Genomic DNA, 23,848 nt, shown 5'->3' on the forward strand with positions numbered 1-23,848 from the left:
CTGCAAAGAAATACAAGAACTTCCAAGCAGGAAACACAGACTTTCCAGGTAGAAAGTCTCAGAACAATAACACGGCGTAACTTCGCTTCCGTTTGAAAAGCCTCATGGCGGGGAGTGGGCAGCCGCTAAGCCCCCAGCTGCCATTCCGAGGAGCGGCCCGGCCGTTTGGAACCGGGGCCCCAGAGCCCCGCAGGACCCCGCTTCTGCAAGCCCTCACCGGCGTTCTGTACAGCCCAGTGATGACGCCCGCCGGAAAGTCCCATCAGAAACGCAAGAATAAATTCTCGCCAGGCGCCGCCATTCCTGCCCACCCCGGCGGGTCCCCGGCTAGGGCCTCCCCACAGGGGCAGACGTTCACGAGCCCGGGACACGGTCCGTCACTCTCAGGATGACCAGACTCCACGTGCGATCACGTCCCAGAGCTATCTCAAACTTAAACGGCAGATGGTTTGCTTGGCTGGGTAACAATCATACCTTGTGTGGGCACACGTGTGTATGCAAGTGTGTGTGTGTGTGCACATGTGCATGCAGAAGTGTGGATAGGCCCTTCTGTGTAGGAATGTGTGTATGCATGGGTGCGGGTGTGTGTGTAGCCCTGTGAGTATGCATGTTTGGGGCGGGTGTGGGTAGCCATGTGTGGGCGCACGTGTGTAACACTTGTATGTAACACTTGTGTATGCAGGCATGTGTGCATCCACACGTGTGGGGAGGGCAGGTGTGGGTGCACATGTGTGCAGGGGTGGGTGTACAGGTGAGCCTGCGCATGTGTCTGTGGGCGTGTGTGTGTAGGCACATGTGCGCAGGCATGTGCGTAGGCACGTGTGGACACGTGTGTATGTGAGTGTAGGCATGTGTGCGCTGCCATCCAGCGTTCCTGCTAGGAGTAGACAGGAGGCCCATCATGCAGACAAGGCAGCGGAGCTCCAGAAAGGTTACATGGAAAACCACGGCTTCGGAAAGGGAGCACAAGACAACACTGACCCCAGAGCAGGGGCCGTGGGGGCGCTGGCTGTGTCCCGTGCGGCTGCCGGCCACCAAGATGCTCCCAGAGGAGCCTCATCTGTGACACGTGGAACTGTGTCTCCATCCGCTTATACAAGCCAGTCTAGTATAGATGGAGAAGAGTCTGCATTTTCCATTTCGAGAGCCAAAGCGTCAGGAAGAGTACCGTTCCCGCTGCCAATTATTTTCTTGGCAACATTTCCAGAGACACTAAGAGAACAACCCCAGCCTCCCTGCTCCATGAGGATCCCCAGGCTTGCCCCGTCCCCAGCCAGGTGGCCATGCCACTGGGTCGCCACCTCCTGCAGGAGCCCAGACGCACCACGTGAAGACGCAGACCCGAAAGCACATTCATTCACGCACACGGCTAGTCGGGACGCAACGACAGCCAGGCAGGGTACCACTCTGGCCCCAGGGACGCCGAGCCAACATGCGCCAGAGAGGGAGGGCAGGTGGTCAGGGGAGCCCCCACTCCCCCAGGAGCGGGTCCAGAAGCCTGCCCAAGCCAGTGACAACTGGAGGATGTGTTCCCAGCAGAGGGAACAGCCAGGGCCCTGGTGCAGGCTGCAGGCGGCAGGGGCCCTCGGAGCAGTGTGGGGGTGCTCCCCTCTGCAGGGTGCAACGTCACCCTGGGGTCTGCGGAAGGCGCATCAGAGAGGCAAGCCGGGAGGGACGGCCAGTCGGGGGTGACGGTGGCCGTGTGTGGCCCTGGCGAGGGCAGGAGGGGCAGGAGGAGCCGGGATCCCTGGGACAGACGGACCGTGAGGGGCAGGACCGGAGCCCGGACTCCAGGAAGCTGCGGAGGGAAGGGGCTCCTCACACGGTGTGGGGGAACCACGTACGTGGTTTCTACAAGGCTTGTTGGTCCGGCAGGGGCCCCATTGGCAAAGCTGTTTGAGGTGTTTTCTAGAAGGTGCCAAGGCCACAGGCAGACCTGCTGGAGGTCACCGTGGGAGAGAATGTGGGCCGTGGGGGGCTGGCTGCCCCAAGCAGGAGGGATGGAAGCCTGACGGGGTGGCAGGCGGGGAAAGCTTGCGGGAGGCCCCAGGAGAGGTCAGTGGGGTCTGGACACAAGCAAATGGGCAGACAGAGGAGGAGACGGGAGATGCGGGTGAAGAGATGCGGGCTACGGGCTTGCTCAGAACGGCCCCGTCATGGACAGAGCCCGGGTTTTCAGGCTGGATTTCCACATCCCACCGGGGCTTTCATCTCTATGGCATGGAGGTGACACCCCAACACGATTTACCAAATCTTCCCGATTAGTTGGGAGCTCATTTCCAGTTTGCACTGTCCCAACGTGTGCCTGTGTGGCAGACGGAAATCTACGGAGAGGTGACATGCTGAGGCAAGGCAGGGGCGGGAAGACGGACGTCACCGGAGCGGCCGGAAGCCAGCATGTGGAGGAGCTGCCCCTGAGGGCCACACCCGATGGCGCTCTGGACCATGGCTCCTATGCCTAAACTGCGCCGATAGGAGCCCTGTCCCCACCCCAGCCAAAGGTCACGGAATGTGTCCCCATAGCCTTGGGGCAAAGACACAGGGCAGGATGGAAGCCCAGCCTCCACCTCCTGACCCACAGGAGAGAATGTCAACCAACAGCAGCCGCCGAAGGCTCCCCGTGGATCTATAGGGGAGACCATGTGGATGGCCTCCTTCCACAAGACACACCCTCCAGTGCTCCCGAGGATGATGACCCCTGATGGCCCTGGGGAGGCAGCCCCCATGCTGACAGGTGCTCCGCTGACATGAGAAGGACCACAGCGACGCAGCCTGTCTCTTCTTACCTTGGGCCTCGCTGGTACCAGGAGCAGGGTTTGTTTCTCATCCTCCCCACAAACCGGCCAGGCCCACTAACCTTTGAGATGTAAGACTCCCTCCCTTCCTTCATTATCCAAGCCAGAAAAACAAACACTGGGCTGCCTCCCCCCTCTTGGCCTCCAGAAAAGCCCGAGAGAGGATGAGGGGCCTGGCAGATTAGACACGATTTGCTGCTTACAATCAAAGCCCTAATTAGCGGGTTTCATAAGAGAAGGGAATATTCTGGTCTGTGTATTTTATTAGAAATGTGCAGATGAGGCCTGCCTAAAACTAATAAAACACACACGCATCAAATCCATTAACCTGGCTGCTCTTAGATTTAACGAGGAGAGGCATGGCAAGGTAAATTAGCAGAAGCAGGACCATCACCACCATCAGCACCAGAACCATGACCATCACCACCAACACCATCAGCACCAGCACCACCATCATCATCATCAACACCATAACCATCACTACCATCACCATCAGCACCATCCTAACATCATCATCACCAACACCATCCCCAACATCATCATCATCACCAACATCATCCCCAACATCACCAGCACCATCCCCAACATCATCACTATAACCATCACTGCCAACACCATCAGCATCAGCACCATCATCACCGTCATCATCACCACCATCATCCCCAACATCACCAGCACCATCCCCAACATCATCACCATCAACACCACCATGACCATCAGCACCATCCTACCATCATCATCACCATAACCACCATCACCACCACCACCATCATCATCAACACCACCATGACCATTACTACCATCACCATCAACACCATCTCCACCATCATCACCATGGCCATCACCACCATCACCATGACTATCACCACCAGCACCACCCTACCATCATCATCACCATAACCACCATCACCACCACCACCATCATCATCAACACCACCATGACCATTACTACCATCACCATCAACACCATCTCCACCATCATCACCATGGCCATCACCACCATCACCATGACTATCACCACCAGCCCCATCCTACCATCATTATCACCATAACCACCAACACCACCACCATCATCATCACCATCACCACCATTATCACTACCACCACGACCACCATTACTGCCACCCTTTACCAAGCATGCACCGTGTGGCAGACACACCGTATGTTTGTTTTCTATTTTAAGCCTCTCAGCAGTGCTGGCAGTTAGGTAGAATCATGCCTACGGTACAGATGGGAGAATTCACTGTCCCAGAGTTTGTCCCAGACAACACAGCAAGGTCACAGTCTCAGCCACACGGAGCCCGACTGTCACGCATCCCGGCGCTGCAAGCCCACCTGCCTGCTGCTGTTCCTCCCCCCGAATCCTGCTCTGACTTCACCGCACCGCATCCCCACCCCTGGAGCAGTGCCTTTCTCACGAGGATCTCCCAGAGGGCCCTGTACGTGTGCCTTCCGACATCCCTTCCTCTGGAAGTTGCAAAGGGATTCCTCCGGTCGGCGTGGAGCCTGGCCTGCTGCTGCCGCATGCCGCACACGTGCACAAAGGAGGAGCTCCACCCATGGGTGGCGTGGGAGGACAGAGCTCTGGCTAGGGACAATGGGCAGTGTGTGCTGGACGTGGAGAGGACAGGGCTCCCTGTGGCCTAGACCCCGACCTTACTGTGTTGTTCACCATGCTGCAGAGGACGGCCACACAGCCCAGAGAAGCAGCAGGCAGATCCCAGGACCCTGGAGAGAGGGGACAGCTCTGCCCTGCCTACGCTTGCTGGCACAGGCGGAGCAAGTTGCCCAGCCGTGGAGTGGGGAGTCTGTCCCCATGTGGCCAGGGTGGATGCAGACACAGTCTTCCCCACCCAGCCTCGGCCGAGTATGGCCCGCGGCCTAACTCAGCTCACTGCCTGCTTTACAGATACAGTCCTGCTGGCACACAGTCACCCTCACTCACCTCGGTGCGGTCTGTGGCTGAGCTCACGCTGCAGTGGCAGAGCGGCGTGACCCTGACAAGCCCACGTGGGCCACAAAGTCAAAAATAATAAGCGACCCTTTCCAGGAAATGTCTGCTCCTAAACGAAAATACCTAGGAGAAAAATACTCCGAAGGCACATGGGGGAGGGTGTTCCCAAAGCCGCCAGCCGAGGGGGGGGGACAGGGCGGGTGACAGGCGGCGCCCTGCCCGTCACACCGGCCCGTCACCAAGCCAGAATACGGACTACCAGGTGGTCTGAACCTTTCTTAACAAAATAATCTCACCAATGCTCACAAAGACCGTCTTGTCCACAATTATTTCAAGTGACAGAAAACATTCTTTCCTGTTTTTTTCTTTCATTCATGATAAATTATGCTTGAAATCTACTGGGGAAAATTAAGGAACGTTCCTCCCTCTAAGGCAGCAATTAAGAAGCGCATGTCGGCACAGATGTTTTACCAGCCAAAGCCAAGTCTCACGATGCGTGCTTTCCGAATGAAGCCCGGCTAGGTCTCTCCAAGTTCACAAACCCACCAAAATACCCCCAAACGCCATGCAGCTCCCACCGCCCCAGCTGCGCGCAAACCCCACCGATACACTCGCGTTAAGGAGGAAGCAGGAGCTCTGCTGAAACGCTCCCCCAACTCCCTCGGGCTGAGCTGCTCTGCTGTGCCAGCCCCAGAAGAGACCCTAAGAGATGGCAATCTATGCCTCTGAGAAGCCAGGTCTGGGGGACAGGGTGCCCGCAGGGAAAGCGGACACGGCCTAATAACGGCACTTCACCCTCGTTATCTCGTGAAGGGCTGCAGAGCTAACAATACAGCTGATGCTCTCGGGAGCTCATTGAGAGAAGGCTTGACTAAGGGTGGGATGTCTGAGTTGGGTCTTGAAGGATGCATAGGAGTTTTCTATGGCAAAGAATTTACAGCAAAGAAGGTCTCATGGCTGGAAGGATCCAGTCTGGGAAGGGCCAGGGAAAGGACTCAGGTGTAGACAAAGGCTGAAGATTTCACCCAAAAAGGTAGCATCAGCGCTTTGTTTTAGAAAGAGGATGCTGACTGCAGAGAAGACAGGCAAAGTGCACATGGCTTGGGGACCCCCAGGAAGATCTCCCCTCTGTTCGTCCAGTGAGGGGAGCCCCCCACCTTCTGCTCAGCTGCTCAGTATAGTGTCCAGATCCCACCACCCTCCAGACTCCTTGAAATCAGGGACAAGAAGAAAAGAAAGCTGGAGCAGAGAACACCTTTGATGTTGGCATTGGGGAGTTACCTTGACCTGGAGCCTCAAGGACGCTGACCGTCCCTTCTCCCCGCCCCCGCCCCGAGCAGATCCTGAAACCCACCACCTCCAGGGAGCCCCGGGCCCTTCCCACAGCCTCCCCGAGCCTCCCCACCATCCTCTGCCCCACCGCTGTGCCTCTCGGCGGGACCAGCCGGATGCTCACGCCGTGCTCCCCAGCCACTGGGGATTCACACTCCGGGAGGCGGGGGGGGGGGGGGTCATATCCCAAGGGTCAGGGCGCACCAAACAAGCTCATCTCCAGCTTGCCTTGGCACAAAAGGACAAATGCCACAGGAACCCACTCCGATGTGGTCCCTAGAGGGGGACAGAAGGTGGACAGCAGGAGCCGGGGCTGCGAGGGGGAAGGCCTCCGTGTTTCTCAGGACAGTGCCCTCCGGGAACGTGGGAAGTCCGAGAAGGAAAGCACGGCTGGTCGCAGAGCAACACGAATGTGCTTCATGGCAGTGAACTACGTTGTGAAAGTGGTTAAAATCGTGTGTGCTTCGGTCGTGTGTGTCACCGCAGCTGAGGAGAAAAGTGCTTCGGGAGCGTGTCTGCACACGCACGGTGGCAGTTTGCCTCTGCCGCCCGCTGGTCCTGGGCAAGGCTGGCGGGGTGCCGGAACCCCCCCTGGGGCTCGTCGGCCACGCCCGTGCCCCTCTGCCCTGCACGCACCCACTCTGGGGCGGACAGAATCTGCACGTGCAGCCGGGGATGGCGGGAACCAGGGGACCCCCAGCTCCCCAGCTCGCTTCTGGGGGTGGACAGCGTGGTGGGGTGGCCCAGGAGGGGCGCAGACCGGGGCTTCCAGCTCAGCTCTGGCTCTGGGACGGCTCCCTTCTCCTCCCCGCGACTCGGCTTCCTCTCTGCTACAACGGGGTAACGACTCTCGAGGAAGAAGCTGAAGATGGCAGCTCGCTGGGGCTGGAGGTGGCCCCTGAGATTCCCGTGGGAAGGCTGAACCCCCAAGGCAAGCGATTTTGGAAATGGGCCTTGAGGAGGGGTTGAGGGTCCAGTGAGGTGGTGAGGGTGGGGCCCTGACCTGACGGGACAGCGCCCTTGTCAGGAGAGACCGCACGGTGCTGTTGGTCTCTCCGCGGCATGCAAGGACAGACAGAAGGGGCGATCCGCAGCCGGGAAAGACCTTTCCCTGAGAGCAGAACCTGCCTGCACCCTGACCTTGGCCTCCAGCCTCTGGGACCGTCTGTGGGGCTCCGTGAGGGAACCTGCACCCTGCAGGGCCCTCGGCACAGTCCCAGCCCCGGCTCCCACGCGGCCAGGCAGGGTGTTGGGGGAGCGCGCCCACCCGCATGCCCCCACTGACCTGGTTGTAGAGAGCGCAGATGTGCAGGGCTGTGTTCCCCGAGGCATTCTGGGCCGCCATGTCCGCCCCGTAGAAGAGCAGGTGCTCCAGGTGCTGCACGTGGCCGTACCTGCAGGCCTGGAACGGGAGTCCGCGCGGTCAGCGGGCAGCACACGCGAGTCTCCAAGCTCCACGTGTGCTCGGCCGCTTCCCCAGAACCCACAGAGGCCGAGCCAGCCCACCCCCGTGTCAGACCAGGGCCCCAACGGTGGGACGCCCACAGCGTCCTGAGTCTCGGGGGGCCGCCAGGGCGGGACCGAGGACTTAGTCTGGGCTCCCGGAGGCAGGTCTGCAAAGGGCCCCCGTGCTCCTTTTGTTTGCATCTGGGGACCCAATGCCCAGGGACACACGTGTTGGCTTCCCCCTGGTCTCTGTGGCCAACCCCACCAAACGCAAACCAGGACACTCCCTCCCTGGCCCCGCTTGTCGAAACTCCTCCCCCCCCGGGGGTGGGGTATGAGAACAGCCAGAAGGGGCGCGTGCGGCGTCTGCGGTGCCCAGGGAAGGGAGCCCGAGCCCGGCCTCCAGGCGAGGGCCAGGCCCCACTGTTGCTACAAAAGGTAAACCGGCCCCTCAGGGTCATGGAGGTGGGGGGCAGGCAGCCCCACAGTGAGAGCTCTCCCTCCCTGAGGCCCTCAAGGGGGTCACGTGTGCTGTTCCTGAACAAGCAGGGCTCTGGGATCAAGTAGACATCTGCACCCAAGTCGTGGACCTTCCGTTTTCCAGAACGTTCCCCCGTGAGCCCATGTCTTCACGTATAGACACAAACCCCACGTTAGTGTGAGAGTCACGTAGAATAAGGGACCCCAAAAGGCCCACGTGATGCCCAGCACCAGGCCAGCCCTGCCGACGGCAGCTCTCCGGGAGCCAGGAGACCCCGTGCTGTGACTGCTCCAGCTGGCGTCCAGGGCACACTGTGCAGTCACCAGAGCAGCCCAGGACCCAGGGCGGGCGGTCAGTTCCAAGCAGCCCCCCACCTTGGGAAAGGCCTGCATGTGGCCAGCGATGGGCAGCACTGACGGCAGGAGGGCCACGGTCCCCGGGAGTGGTGACAACGGGGAAGGGAGACGGGCAGGCCAGGAAGCGGGTCCTGACACACAGGCCGGGGCTGCCCGCTGAGGCCCGTGGCGGCCACTGAGGCCCACGGCAGGAACGAGCCAGCTGGGGCGGGGCGGGCAGCTCTCACGACCACACCTTCTGGATAACAGGGGCGGACGGTGGCACCTCACCAAGGAAAGATGGCCGGGAAGATGCCAGAACCGTCACTGGGATGAGCTTGAACAGAAATCCCAGAAACCCCCGGTCACCATGCCCCGCCTCTGTGGAGCCGGCTCACTCCACCTCGAAGCCAGGGTTAACCCGGATACGGATGCTTTCACCCACCGGCCCTCCGCCTCCCGTGGCAGCAGTGCCTGCGCTTCCTGTGGAGCCCCCAACCCACTCTCAGAGGTCGGGGGGCTGCCCCGCCCCACTGCTTCTGCAGGCACAGCCCACGGGCCTGTCACTGGCACCAGGCCACAGGCTGGGGGCCCGCCGGGGTTCCCACAAGGCCCTGAGGCTGCAACACCGGTTGGAGCTGCTAACAGCTCCCTCTCTTCGAGGGCAGCAGTGGAAAACCCGCAGAACCCCAGAGCAGCTAGGAGCAGAGGAGCAGGGGCACAGGGGAGGAGAGGGAGGGAGGGTGGACAGACACAGGACAGAGCCAAGGACCGACGCCCCCACAGCCCCTGACAAGACTGTCCAAGCTTCAGCCGTGCCTGGGGTCCTCAGGACACAAAGCCTGGGCAGAACTTTTATTTCCCCTCATACCAGTTTGAGCTGAGCTTTCTGTTCCTGAAATCAAAGGAGCCTGGACTCATCGGCTCTCCCCAGAGGATGTGGGCAGAAGAAACCCCCCATTTCTGCAGCAAGAAACACCAGTGGGGGCCAGCCAGGCCCACCCACGAACGGGGAATGAGGAAAGGGACTTAACAGCCTCAGAGACCCCACAGACTCCCAATTACAGAAGGAAAGACAGAAGCCTGGGAGACTGCACCTGGCCAGGCCGTCAGAGTGAACATCACTGGTAACAGGTGGGGGTCACCACGTGCCCCCCAACAGGATGCCAGGAATGCGATATTCCTACGTGATCACTCCAACAATATTCCCACCAAAATGCACACTCCGGACCCCATCACGAAGAAGTACTGACCCAACCCAGATTGAGAGACAATCTCCAAGCTCACTGCCCTGTAGTCTTTGCAGGGGTCCCCAGTGGAAGGTTTCAGTGTAGGGTCCCGGACGGGATCCTTTCAGTATAAGGGACATTACTGGGACGAGGGACAAAACTTGAACGTGGTCTCTGAGTGAAGGTATGTGGGGTTCTCTGGTGTTCCAGCAAATTCCCGAGTTTGAAACTGATAGAGTCCTTTACAACATAGAGAAACTAATCCTCGTTTGACACAAAGACCTCAAAGCTCACCAAAGTAAGAAATTCGTCCAGCCCCAAGATAAACTATGCTAACCATTTCCTCTTGAAATGGGGGCTGGGGATCCTGGCCTTCAAGAGACAGCTTGAAAGGGCTGCCAGAGGCCGGAGAGCCGAGACCTGACACACAGCACCCCTTACACTACTGTCTCCTGACCATCTCCATGAGGGGCTCCTGGAGACATGCGTGAGTGGGGGGCTCCACTCCACACCTATTGCCTGCAAATCTCCTGGGCGTACGTGTTTGGAGAAGTTTCCCAGTGAGACCAGGGGCTCATCCCAGCTATGCTAAACCCCGGCCCATCAAGAGCCAACCCTGTAATTTGGTGGAAATGAGGGAAAAGCAAAAGCTTTCCTTCCAGCGCGTTACTGCCACCTGCTGGACACCTGCTGGGACACATGTACTAGCCTAAGGGGGCAGCAAGCTCAGAGGTGCCCCAGGTTGTGCAAGGCACTTGGGACAACTTGGGCCTCCATCCCGCTGCAGGCCCCCGGCAAAAGGATGCACGGATTACCTCGCTGAAGGACTCCTGGCTCATCTGGGCGGGGCAGGGGCGTGGGGTACGGATCTGCCGCCCCAGGTCAGTATGGAGTGGGGGCTGAAGGCAGGTGTGCCGGCAAGCTCTGACCCCTCCACCTGGCGGCTGGGGGACCCAGAGGAGGGGGGCTCATCTGTAAAAATGGCGGTAACTGTGGCTTCTACATCCAGGGACAGGCTCAGCCACGGCTCTGCGGTTCCCATACCGATGGCCGCAGGCTGTGCTGTGCCGCGTCCAAGCACCATGGGCATGCCGTCCCCGGGCACACATGACGGCCCCGCCCCACGAGGCCAGCGACACCACCATCCCCCACCTGAGACAGCACGAGCCTCTCGCGGCAGCCAGGCCTCGATGCTCCACTCCGCACGAAGCCTCCCCCTGCTCTGGTTAGAACTGCCCCTCCCTGCAGAGGCTCCCCCTTGACACCTGGGCTCACGGGAGTCCCAGGCTCCCCCAGACAGGGTGGGCATCCCAGGGCACGGGGGAGACCCTGACTTTGAGCCCGGGGTCCATGCCACCTAAAAGCTAACTCCTTCAGCCAACCGTGTTCAGGAGCATGTATGACATGCGGGCTCCCTGCTTGGTGGGGAGTCTGCTTCTCCCTCTACCCCTCACCCCTGCTCGTGATCTCTCGCTCTCAAATAAATAAACCAAACCTTAAAAAAAAAAAAAAGAAAAGGAATTCTTGAGGAAATTAGAGGGGACCTATAGGAAGGTCTGCAAGCAACGTGAAGGGCTGTCACTTATTATTTCTGTGACGATGACGGCCACGACTCAGCAGACGAGGACTAAGACAGTGATTGGGGCAGGGCTGGGTGGGGAGGACTGTGACCGGGGCATGGCCAGGAGAGAAGGGGGCAGAGGTGTGGCCAGGCGAGGGGGAGGGTGGCAGGGGCGTGGCTAACTCCCAGGTCAAGAACACTGGACTGACAACAGGAGCGGGAAACCCCTCCTCCTCCCCGAAACACGGTCAGAGGAGATCAGAGAGGGAGAGAAGGAGGGATCGAGGTGCCCCCAGAGCTGGTCACACAGCGGCACAGCCTGCATGAGGGTGCGTGGGACCCCAGGGCCGCTCCTCCCCAGACGGGGGGCAGCCACCGTCTCCAGAGCGCTCCGCCTCCCATAACCGAACACAGCCAAACCCGCAGGCCGCACAGAAGAGCATGAGCCATTCCCCCCCTCCCCCTGATGTTCTCGGGTTGTGGGACTGTGTCTGGGTGTTTGTCACTTTCTCCTATTTCCTCAAATATCCCACTGCCGCCCAGCTGAGTAGTTAGGGTCACAGTCTGTGGTCGGTGTTGAGCTGCCTACAAAAACCCGCGCTTCCAGGGTCGGCCTTCAGGGGAGGGCGTGCCCAGGCGCTGGGCAGGTGGCAGGTGCGGGATCAGGACAGCCTCCCTTTACCCGTCAGCACCTGGCCTGGCCTCCCCGGGGAAGCGGACGAAACCACCTCCGGACCGTGAGCAGGCCTGGCTGCGGGTGCGCAGGACCCCTCCAAGGGTGCAGAGCCAGGCGGCCGGGACGGAGCCGTGTCCACGCCAGGGCGTGAGGCTGAGGGACAGACCTGAGGCGGAGAACTGCACACCGCAGAGCTCCGCGGTGCTTCTCCCGCTCGCTCTGGCAAAACCTGCCTCCTGTTTCCTCCCCCCCCCCCCGCAATGTGTGTCCCATCGGGGGTCGCTTCCGCTCACAAGCTGGGAGGCGGTGGCGAGGGCGGGGCGGGGCGGAGGGGGACTCCGCTGCGGCCTTGGGCAGGTCACCCCACCGCCCCCTCCGGCCCCCGCTCTGGGCGCATCACCTGGTCTGAGTCATGGCGGCCAGCAGGCATCCGCTGCGGAGGCTCCAAGTGTGAAAGATGGGGCCGATAAGGCCGATCAGGACAGCAGGGACTGACTGCGTGGCGAGAATCTCAGAGGAGGACGGTCTGGCCTGCTGACCTCTGTATAGTGCCCACCTCCACACATCACGGCCAGTCTGGACCACAGCTGACCAGGCAGTGGGGTTGGGTGGGGCAGGGACCATCCAGATCATCGAGACCCTCTGGTAGGGAGGGAACAAGCCACCCAGGACGTTGTGGAAAAGAAACCAGCTGCGGGCAGGGCACGACCCTGATGGGCGCCACAGTTAGAGGATGCTAAGCCCTGGGAGCCCTCACCATGGCCTCCAAGCTGAAACAGCACCAGGGGGCTGGGGCCCTGGGATCAAGAGGTCTGGTGGCTTCAGTGCCCACATGCTTGGAAGCCATGCTCGGGGTCTCAGGCATGGAACTGGCTCACGTGGGGACCAGAAATCACGGCTGGAGTCCACGCCGTGGGCAGTGACCACTAGGAACCCCCCAACCCCCAGCACACGGATGTTTCATCTCACGGTGGCCAAGTGCCAGACCGTCACAGGCACCAGACAGGAAAGGGACTCTGGCGGGCGGCCTCCGTTGGTGGAGAGTGGGAGGAGGGCGAACCCCGCTCGGAGGACTCTCCAAAGCTGGGCCCTGACTCTCCAAAGCTGGGCCCTGAAGCCAGGTTCCATCTCGAGCAAGCCCGCGTTCCTATCTTCTGTATTTCTGACACCCTGGCGTCTGGGGCCTTGCCAACACCTGGACGTCTGCCCCTCCCCGGGCAAGTCACTTCTGACAGCACAGGACTGGCCCAGAGGACAACTCTCAGACGCAAACCAGCCCGCACAGAGCCCTCGCCCCGGCCTGCCTTCCCGAGCTCTCGCTCTCCAGCCGTGACCCACCTGCCCTGGCCAGCCCAGGGACAGCCCCAGCGCCCCAGTATCCAGACTAGCCACTCATCAGCAGGTCCCATCGCACAAAAATCACAGGGAAGGCTCTTGGCCCCATTGCCCCCGGGGTCTGCTGCCTCCCGACCCAGCCCGGGGCTTCCCCCATGGCCCGTGTGTCCACCTCCCAGGATCTGTGAGTAACACACCCTCTTTCCAGCGGCTGCCGCCTCCACTGTCCCTGCATCCTATTAAAACGACATTTTAAAACAGGGTTTGGGACGGGCCTGGAAACGACCCTGGGAGGACCCGGAAGCACACGGAGGTGCGGCCGCGGGGGCAGAGGGAGAAGAGGACGCAGAGGCGTCTCAGGCCTGCACTTACAGGAGGGCCTTCCCCGGCCCGAGGGCACCGCAGGCCCACTGACACCCACTCCAGGGGCAACGAATGGAGACCCCCAGGGCACTGGTCGCTCCTCACTCCTCCGAGGGTCCCACCGGGGCTGGGGGCTGGGGGCCGCCAGGAGCTCACCCAGCGGGGCGGAAGCGGTCGCCCCTCCAGGCCGCAGCGCTGCGGACGGGTCAGGGCGGACCCAGCACGCAGAAGGCCAAGCGGGGAGGGCCTGCCTGCACCCCACGGCCGCCTGCGCCCCCTCCGCGCCGCTGCGCCCGACGACCACAGCGGGTGGGGGCCGCCCCCTCCGCGACCGGGTGAGCGCGGGAGGCCCCGGTGGCCGAGGGAAGCGGACCCGCGTCCGGAGAGCCGGGAGTGTCACTGCCCACCTGGAAAACAGTTCAAAGCCTCCGCCTGCTCCAGCCCTTTCCCCCTCGCCTTCTGGGGCCTTCTGGGGCCTTCTGGGACCTTCTGGGACCCCCGCCCCGCCATCTGCTCACCCACCGGCCCCCTTCCTCTGCCCGGAGACCCTGACCTGACCACCGGGCTTCCTGGTTGGCTGGCTCACACACGGCTCAGCCAATAGGACGGCAGGAGAGGAGAGGGGCGGGGCACTTCCCGCCCGCGGCCCCGCCCACCGCAGCTGTGCCTGCTTCTGAGACCACAACCGCCTCCCCTGCTGGGGTGCGTTAAGGACGCTTCACCAGAGCCCGCAGGTGGGTCCTGCTTCCCCACGGGTACCAGGTGGGATCAGGGAAACCTGTGCCCTGTGCGTGGAAATCGGGCACCACACTGAGCCACTGGTTTCAGAAATCGGGCACACAGCAGGTCACCTGTGCTCAGACGTCAGGCATGACCCCGGTCACCTGTGTGCAGAAAACACCCAGCGCCAAGCTCTGCTGGCCCCTGAGATGCCGGACGCGCAGTGAGCGCCCAGGTCCCAAGAAGGGCCCACCCACCCCACAACTCCAGATGATTACTACCCTACAGAAATGCAACAGGATGCCTGACCTTCCGATGTCTCCCCAAGGGCAGAAGCATGTATTTCTAGGTAAATATCCGTGCTTTTAAATGCTGGCGACCAATCCCAGCGTTTCAGAAGCCGCGTGGGCAGAACAGAAGGCTGGGCGGGCAGGTGTGGGCTGCGGGAGGGTTAAGGGAGGCGTGTGTCGGCCGCGCGCACCTGGTGGATCTCGTGCCAGCCGTTCTCGTCCCTGCAGCACACGGCCGCGCGCTCGTGGAGCAGCAGCTCGCAGCAGTAGGGGTCCCCGCCCACGATCGCCGTGTGGTACAGTGGTGTGAGGCCGTAGCTGTCTTTGTAATCGGGGGATGCTCCCAGCTCCAAAAGGGTCTGGAAAACAAGAGTGCCGAACATGGGTCTCAGGACCCCTTTTGCAAAGTGCGTCAAGAATGAAGCGTGGGGGTCGGGGTCACACTCCTGCAGGCGGAGGCTGAGCAGGCCCTTGCTGCCCCAGGTTTCCTAGGCCTCCTGGAGCGAAGCAGATGCCAGTATCCGGTGGTGAGGCTTCTGGCCCTGAAGAAGGACACGGCGCCTAGGCAAGCGGGATGCACGTGCATCGGGGGGTCAGGAGATGGTCTGCAGACATGCGCCGGGGCACATGGGGACCTGCTGTGCCCTGCTGACCCCCCTGTACTGGTGGAGAGCTACAAAGGGAGGGTGGCCTTTGCAGAAAATGGAAAAGGTGTAGTACCCAACCTGAAAACAGCATAAAACCATCTCAGCGTGCATCCTGAGGGCAGCACAACGGGAATGCTGTCACGAACGCTGGATTTCGGACGGAACCAGCGGATAAGGGGCAGCTGATGGGAACTCGAGAAATCCAAGACTTCTGAGAGCAGCATCGCCTCGGGGATCAGCCCCCAACAGCAAGTTCCCTTCCCTCCCTGCCAGGGCTCTTGGGGGCCCCCCACACGTGGGGCCAGGACAGGTAAAGTATGCAGAGGGGTCGTGGGGAGCACCCCCCGGTGGGCTTCCAGAGACCCGGCGAGGGGGGTGCTGACGGCAGCGAGGCTGGCTCTGGGTTTGCAGCCTCCTCCCGGGGAGGTGGGGGAGTGCCTTTCAGCACTGCCCTTCCTGGCCCAAAACACAAGCCTCTGAGCGAGCCAGATGGACAGATGACCTTTTAGAAACACCAAATTCAAGATTCCCCAGAAGAGAAGGTCGGGGCCCCCCTGGATGTCCAAATCCCAGTGGGAACACAATTCAGGGTCAGCTCAGGAGGCCATTGTGGGACAGGGAACAGGCACGGATGCCAGGGATCGGACAGGAAGCAGGGAGCCCCCCCGCCCCCCGGGTGAACGGGCTGCGGAATGTACCTTCAGGGCTACTTGGTTCCTGGTTCGGGCGGCTTTGTGCAGGGAGGTCATCCCGTCTCGGGCGCGGAAGTCCAGGTGGGCGCCGCCGTTTCTGAGAGCCTTGATCACCTCCGCAGGCTCGTCCAGCTGAGCGGCTGAGGTCAGCGGGGTCTCTGTGGGACCCAAACACACGCAAGATCAGGACATGCACCAGGGGAGGTGGCCAAGGCACACGGCTCACGACGAGGTCAAGTGCAAAGTCTGAGTGAGACTGAAGAACCGACCCCGGTATCCACGCGGGTAGCATGGCCTCAACGGGGACAATGCTGGTGACCCTCGGGGTCACGCGCAAATCAAAATGGGGGCAGAGACCGAGTTTCCACATTATTGCTTTGTCGGCAGTGGGGCTGATAAGCTGTCCTCACTGCCCTATCCCAAGGACAGAATCCCACAACCCCATCCATAGGCTTCCCGGCGGGAGCCATGGCCACTAGGGCTGCAGTTAAAGGTCTGAAAGGCAGATGCCCGCCTTTCCGCATCTCAGTGTCACAACGTTTATGGGCATCTTGGAGGACGGCCAGACTTAGGCTGCAGGCACACAGAGTAAGGGCGGTGTGGAGTCTGTGCCCCATGGAGGTCGGGGTCTGGGTGGGTGGACCTGAATGGGGTCAGCACAATAAATGACCGGCAGAGGGCTGGGCCAGAAGCCCTGGAGATGGAACGATGGAGCCCACCCCCATGGGGACAAGGTGACAAGTTACAAAGGGTCCCCACCACCCTGGACAGCCGACTCGGGACCAGTCTGTCACTGGCCATGATGGGGAGGGCGGTATTTGGTTAAAGCACCTTCTCTTCTGCTCATTCTCCCTACCATCGCCACTGCCAAGCAAGGTACACGGCCCTGACGTGCCCAATCGGAGAGGCTTTCACCTGCCAGAAGAGTGCCGTGAGCGCCAGGACAACGTGCATGTCCCCAGGACCCAGAGACACTCCTGGCTGATGATGAGTCGTTCTGACTGTAAGTGCATTTTGAGAATAGAAGAACTGGGGCATCTGATCTGGAGTTGAACTCCCCTGTGACCTCACTTCGGTCACGTCCCTGGCCGTCCCCAGGAAGGGCAGCCGCATCCTGAGTTCAGCTCTGCCACCCCCGCCTCGCCCTCAGCCGTTTTTACCCACGAATGAGCACTGTTCTGAGGGCTCTCTAAACTCGTCAGGGGAATCACCCTCACTGAAGGTGTCACAGGGGGTGCGGGGGTGTCGGGGGTTGAGACCGCGTGAAGCAGGGTGGGAGCCCCACGTGGGGCAGACGTGCAGAGATCCAAACTCAGGGAGAGACTCCAACCCAGTAGAGTGGGGAGAGGGAGCGGTCCGGGCTTCACTGCCTCAGTCCCAGCAGCATCCTGGCCACACGCGTGGGACGGCATCGGGGTGGGCTCGGTCCCCTGGGCGGCAGCGGAAGTGCGTGGAGGGCCCCGTCCTCTGGAGCCACCAGTATGTCCACCTCAAAGTCCAATTTCTTACAGCCACTTGGGGAAGCTGGTCCCTCAGTAGGAGGTCAGTTTAGACTGATGCACACGTGGGGCGAAGTCAGCCCTCAAAACTATTAGGAGTCTTTATTTGGCTGTCCCTCCATGGCCAATGCAAGTGGGACCCAGGCTGGAGTCCTACCTCTGGCTCCAGGCCACAGACCCCTTCGGCAGAGCCAGGCCCTGGGGCGGTGCTGGGCACCTAAAACCCGCTGAATAGAGAACTAGGCACCCCGTTAATGGTAGGAGATCTTACATACTTGAGGGGACCTCCAGCCCTTGGACGACACCCATGACAAGAGGTAACTTCCTCCAACAGCCCTGCCCAAATGACACACTGCAGACTCGCCACGTTCAAACCTGACCAGGACCCACCCTGGCGAGGCCGGGAGAGCCCCCAGCTGGCACACCCTTTGGGAAGGGGTCCGGTGAGACCTGGTGTGGTGCTGACAGACCCATCCCCTGCAGATGCCGTCTGACTCGCCAGTGTGTGGCCATCAGGGGCTTGCGTGGTCTGCGTGACTGATGGCCACGTGCCTGTACCACCTGCACCACAGTTCCCTGAAAATGTTCCATTTTGAAGTTACTTCAGTTACAGTAAATGCACTAGAACCTCAACAAGGCCCCCGGGTCTCAATGGGACCACCCAATGGGGCAGAGACTGCTCTCCTCTTCCCAGACGGTCATGAACACCTACTACGCTCTTGCCTAGACCGGCCCGGCTGCCTTGAGAGGCACCAGCAGGAGGGTCTGCAGGGGTGAGAGGTTCGAGGGAGCTGGAGGCACAGTATAAGGGCGCCAGAGGCTAGCTTCCAACCTGTCCAGACTCGGAGACAAGGGGACGGGCAGGGGACCCTGTACATTGCAGGCTGCGGTGTGCACATGGGTCCCAGGGGTGCTCCTGGGAGCACTGAAGTGCCAGACAAAGACCTTGGAAGCCAAGCGTGTGGGTGAGCGGCTCCTCCTGGAGGAACAGAGCTGAGCAGCAGCAAAACCCAGCTCCACTCCTGGAAGGCTGGATGGCCTGAGCAGGTGCCCCAGACCCTCTGGGTGTCTTCTCCCCTGCAAGGCAGGGTAAAAGCCTGACCCCCACCTCACGGGGACCTGTGAGGCCGGAATGCACGTGCCCCCGCTGGAAGGTGCCCAACCCCAGGGGCGCCCTCCAAGACCACCAGCCGGAGCAGTTCGGCTCACAAAGAGACACAAATCTTGCTCTCTTGGTTACAGCTTTTTCCCCATATTTTTCCAATCCTGTGCAAGGACTTCATGATTTTACATAACAAAAACGATAATTTCTCAAATGAACCGTGGCAGCATTCCCACCCCACCACAGCTTGGTCACAGTCACATGTGGCTTTCTTAGCAAGGACAGTCCCGATGATCCCAGAACGGGGGGCAGAGGAAACAAACATTCCCACACCTACTCAGTGCTGTGTGGCCGCCCCAGGAGGACGGTGAGTACAGCATCCCTGAGCTTCTGTAGGATGGGCGAATAAATAGGTCAAAGATCGCTGGATGAGGGGCTGGGTAGATGCTTGGATAAGCAGATGGACAGAGAGACGGTCAGATGAGTGCACGGACTCATGCGTGGGTGGGTGGGTGGGTGGATGGACGGACGGGCTGATGGGTAACTGTGTGGATGGATGAGTGGGTGGGTAGGTACAGGGAGGGGGAGGAAGCGATGGGTGAGTGGAAGACGGGCAGGAGGGATGCCGAGAGATCCTACACACGCACGGGCAGTTGAAAGGGAGTAAATCAGAAGATTAGTATTTGCGTTCACAAGTGACGGAGGGCGTACAACCTGTGTATTCAATTATCTTAGTGGTGCTTTCTAATATAAAACTCATTATTAAATTATCCACAGTTGAGAGATCATACACCTCCTTCCCTATGCCCGCACACCTCCTGCAGAATGTCCCAAGCAGGAAACACCAGGCTTTGCATCTGGACCCTTTGTGCTCCAGGCTGGGCTCAGCTGTGACGTGGATGGACACCTCGAACCCCACAGGATGTGGTTTCCCCTTCTGCGCTGCACAGACCACCCTGTCCCGCCCACAGTGCAGGGCAACAGGGAGTCACGGCTCAGAAAGTGCTTCATAATGAAAAAGCTCCCAGCAGCTCGAAGAGAACAGATCTACAGGAACAGCCCAGTTAAGACTCGCCGCACCTGCTTGACACAGAGACAGACCCCCCCCCCCCCACAAGACGTAAGAGTCTCCACAATATCCCGGTGGAGTCAGGCTTTTGCCTTCACTCACATTCATCCTCCCTTTCCTAAAGCAATCTGTTTTAGGAAAACGCGTGTCTCTAAAACAGGACACGCCCCTTCTGCGTCAGATGGACGTTTTGCCATCCGAAATGTGACCCTGGGGACGATGACCCGAAATACTCCTGACCAGGAGTTTCAGAAAAAAGCCAGGTGCAGCTGTGTTTGCTAACCCTCTAGGAGAGAAGCGGCCTCCTGCTAGAATGTTCTAAAAGTCCACACAAGGGGGATGTCTCCTCTTCAGGGGTCACCCGAGAAGTGGAAGCAAAGCCAGAGAAGTGGCGCTACGCACCTGCCTGTCCTCAGCCCCTCTCTCCTCTGGGTCAGCAGAATCTGACGTGTCCCCAGATGTCACAGCCTCGACAGTGAGAAGCCTTCCTATAGCACCGATGTGGGCTCATCTCTGTCACAAATCCAGGGGCCTGAGGCCACACCTCAAAGTTCCCAAGGACCAGAGAGGACACTGGGGAGATTCCCTCCTCATTACCTGGACCTGTGGTTCTCAGATGTGGGCATGAGTTAAGAACCCTCCAAAGAGCTTGTTAATACAAAGAATGTGGACCTGCACCTCTGACGGGCCGGTGGTCCCAGGACATGCTCGGCGGGAGAACATGGGTTCGCAAACCTGACTGCGCAGCGACACCACCTGGTCCCACACCCGGATACTGCTTTAATCGGTGTGGCTAGGAACCCAAGATTAGGACTGGTAAAACCTCCTTGTGTGGTTTTCAACATGAGAACCACTGCTCTGAACACCTGTGAACTCCAGTGAGTTCCATGGGCACAGACTAGGAGCTAGTTAGACACGCAAAATCTGGCGGTGCCTGGCACGGGCTCAATTGGTGAAGGGTATGCCTTGGGCTCAGGTCATGATCCTGGGGTCCTGGGAACGAGTCCCACATCAGGCTCCCTGCTCAGCAGGGAGCCTGCTTCTCCCTCTGTCCCTCAACTTGTGTGCTTTCTCTCTCTCTCTCTCTCATGCTCACTCTCTCAAATAAATAAATAAAATCTTAAAAAAAAAAAAAATGAGGGATGCCTGGGTGGCTCAGTTGGTTAACCCTCTGCCTTTGGGTCGGGTCATGATCCCAAGGTCCTGGGATGGAGTCCCGCATTGGTCTCCTCGCTCAGCGGGGCACCTGCTTTTCTCTCTCTCTCTCTCTCTTCCTCTGCCTGCCTCTCTGCCTGCTTGTGCTCTCTCCCTCTGTCTCAAATAAATAAATAAAATCTTAAGAAAAAAAAAAAGAAATGTAAAATCTCATTAAAAGAAAAGGAAAAGAAAGGAAAAATAAAAAATCTCCAGCCCCACTTAGATCTTCAGAATGAAAACTGACATTTTAACAAGAATCCCAGGTCATAGACATCAAGTCTGCACGGGCCTGCAGCACCATTCTCCCACCTGATCAGGCATTTTATTAAGCAAACCCAGAAAAACGATGCTATCCCTCACACGGGTTTACCCATTTATTTACAAATACACGTGACCACGGGGAAAGTCATTGGCTGCTTAACAAATGGTCTGGGACAGCTGGATTTCCACGTGGGAGCCCTACGTCATGCCAGATGCATGCCACTCGAATGGCTCACAAATGTAAGAGCTACAGCTCTGAAATTATAGGAAAGACCACAGGAGTAAATCTTTGTAACCCTGAGGTAGGCATGATTTCTATTTTAATTGAAAAAAAAAATAGGATACTGAAAGCACAAACAACAAAAGAAAGAAGAAACACACTGGACTTTATAAAATTAAAGAGTTTTGTGCATCAAAGGACAGCACCACAGAGGTGAAAAGATGACCCACAGACTGCGAGATGGTATTTGCAACCACATATCTGATTAGGGATTTGTATCCAGAATATATAAAGAACTTCTACCACTCAACAAGAGCACACAACCCAATCGAAATGGGGGCAAAGGATCCGGATAGACACTTCCCCAAAGATATGCAAATGGTCAGTAAGCACGGGGAAAGATGCTTGGCATCATGGGTCATCAGGGAAATTCAAATAAAACCATGGGGACATGGGACGTCCACGACAATGGCTGTAATGAACAAGACAGGTGGTGGAGCATCGGCAAGGCTGCAGGGACTGGAACCTCCCACGCACCGTGGCTGGGATGCCAGAGGGTGCGGCCACATTGGAAACCAATCCAGCAGCTTCTCAAAATGTTCCACACGGAGCTACCTCATGCCCCAGAGGTCCCCCGGGTCCGTGCATGAGATGGATTAAAAACACGTCCACTCTACCCAAGAAGTGTGAATGACCCCAGCGGTCCCAACTGATGAGTGGGCGAACAAAAGTGGCCCATCCAACAGAATGTCACTTGGGACCTCATAGTGTGCAACTCGGTCTCCTGCAGAGACAGGAAGCAGTCAGGTGGCTGCCGTGGGCCGGGGAGTGTGTGCAGCATGACCACACACGGGCACAACGTCTCCTGCCTGGGTGTCCTAAAGGCAGCAGCGATGGTGCGACTCTGAGCGTATATTTAAAAACCACTGAACTGTACAATTCTGTTGGCTAAATCCAGTGGCACGTAAAATGTATCTTGATAAAGCCTTATAAAACACAAAGACAAATCACACGTAAGTTATGTCTTAATAATGTTTTTAATGCAAAAAATTATGCACACCTTATGGTATGAACATATTGAATGTATTACACAATAGACACAGCTGAATGTTTTTAGAAGGGAGACAACGTTTGGGGTTTCTGCCCCGCCCAGCGGACCACTGGCACGTCCTCCGTGTGATAAAAGGACTGGCGTGTCCTCCAGGTTAAGGGACTATTCATGCATCCTGGGATTGAACAACGAGACAAACAGATGGCAGAGAGTGGCCGCCAGGCCTCTCACTATCAATGGGGCGGTGACGGCGTAGCCAGGGAAGGGGTGGCATTGGTCTGCGTGGCCGTGGATCGGATTAGAGACCTCAGTGCACACTCATGTTGACTGAATACAGATATAGATGGTTATACACAGAAGCATTTGTAGATACGCACACATTCACAAGCACACACACACACGCACGCACACACACACACACAGGCTGTTGTGCTGGGAGCAAGTGCCGTCCAGCGGCGATGAGCACACACAACACGCAGATTCTGGTTCCTGTGACCATTCTCCATCCATTCTCCTGGACGGGCTCCCGGTCTGGGCAGGAAATGCGCAGAAGGAGCCTGGGGCGTCTTCTAGTACCGGATAGTAAGCAAGGGGCCAAAAACCGAGGACCCACATTGATGGGGTCTGTCCAAGGGCCTCAGAGGCCGGTTGAAAGAGCTCCCAGGGGGCAGAGCTACAGCACTGGGTCCTGACCTAGATGATGAATTCAACACCCGCTGTCCACACGGACAACCGAGGGTGAATGAACGAATGCGGAGAAAACACACACCTGCGCGCGGAATTCCGCCACGTGTGGACGCTCTGTCCTCAAGGACGGGGCACACAGCTCCCCACGCGCTAGCTGCAGGCTGTGCTGAGCGGCTTCCTTCCAAAGAGGACAGTCCGTAAAGGGGAAGAGCGAGGGAGCATACAGCTGAGACCTGACATGCAGCCCTGCCGGGTGAGCAGGGCCAGCAGCACGGGGCTGAGTGAGGTGCGGAGCACGAGCCGGATGTGAGGGGAAGGGCCCTTCACCTTGGGGGCCTCCTCCCAGCCTGACCGCAACGCACACACTAGACAACCCCGACAAGGGGGATGTTCCACAAAATGCCCAACCGGTTCCCAAAACGGCTGAGGTCAGCAAAACCAAGGAGAGCCCTAGAAACAGTCACAATGAAAAGGGTCCCATGGCGATAAGACAACCACGTGCCATGAGGCTCCTGGGGCAGAGAAGGGACATTAACCAGCTGGGGACAGGGAATGAACCAGGAAGAAAGCACGCACTTTGGTTAACAGCAACCTATCCAGTTTGGCTCATTGATTATAAAATGCGCTCAACTCTGGTAAGACAGGAGCAGGGCAGATGGGCTACGGTGCAGCTGGAACATTCTGGAATATCTTCATAACTCTGTAAACCTCACACTGCTCTGACAGAGTCGCTGCCCTGTGTCAGTGAAGGGATAGCCCCAGGATTCATGCTGCGGGTGACAATTTGATGGGACGAGGCTACTGCTGACCCATTCCCAGCTGGCCCTCTGAGGAGACACTCCTGACCACAGGGCCTTTGCTCATGACTGTGTGTGCACGTCGTGACATGGGTCGCTGTGAGAAGCA

General features: G+C 58.9%; 1 protein-coding gene across 1 annotated transcript in view; it reads right to left on the bottom strand.

The window, feature by feature from the left end:
- Nucleotides 1-23,848, bottom strand: part of SHANK2 (SH3 and multiple ankyrin repeat domains 2) — a 449,254-nt gene that overhangs the window by 344,694 nt on the left and 80,712 nt on the right. The window contains exons 6-8 of the mRNA XM_045066358.1: nucleotides 15,863-16,014; nucleotides 14,709-14,876; nucleotides 7,367-7,483 (exon numbers count right to left, since the gene is read on the bottom strand). Of these exons, the coding sequence (XP_044922293.1) occupies nucleotides 7,367-7,483; nucleotides 14,709-14,876; nucleotides 15,863-16,014 (437 nt within the window). The remainder of the gene's footprint in view (nucleotides 1-7,366; nucleotides 7,484-14,708; nucleotides 14,877-15,862; nucleotides 16,015-23,848) is intronic.

Source organism: Mustela putorius, unplaced genomic scaffold, assembly GCF_011764305.1.
Source record: "Mustela putorius furo isolate JIRA1106 unplaced genomic scaffold, ASM1176430v1.1 tig00000127_pilon_pilon_pilon, whole genome shotgun sequence".
NCBI lineage: Eukaryota > Metazoa > Chordata > Mammalia > Carnivora > Mustelidae > Mustela > Mustela putorius.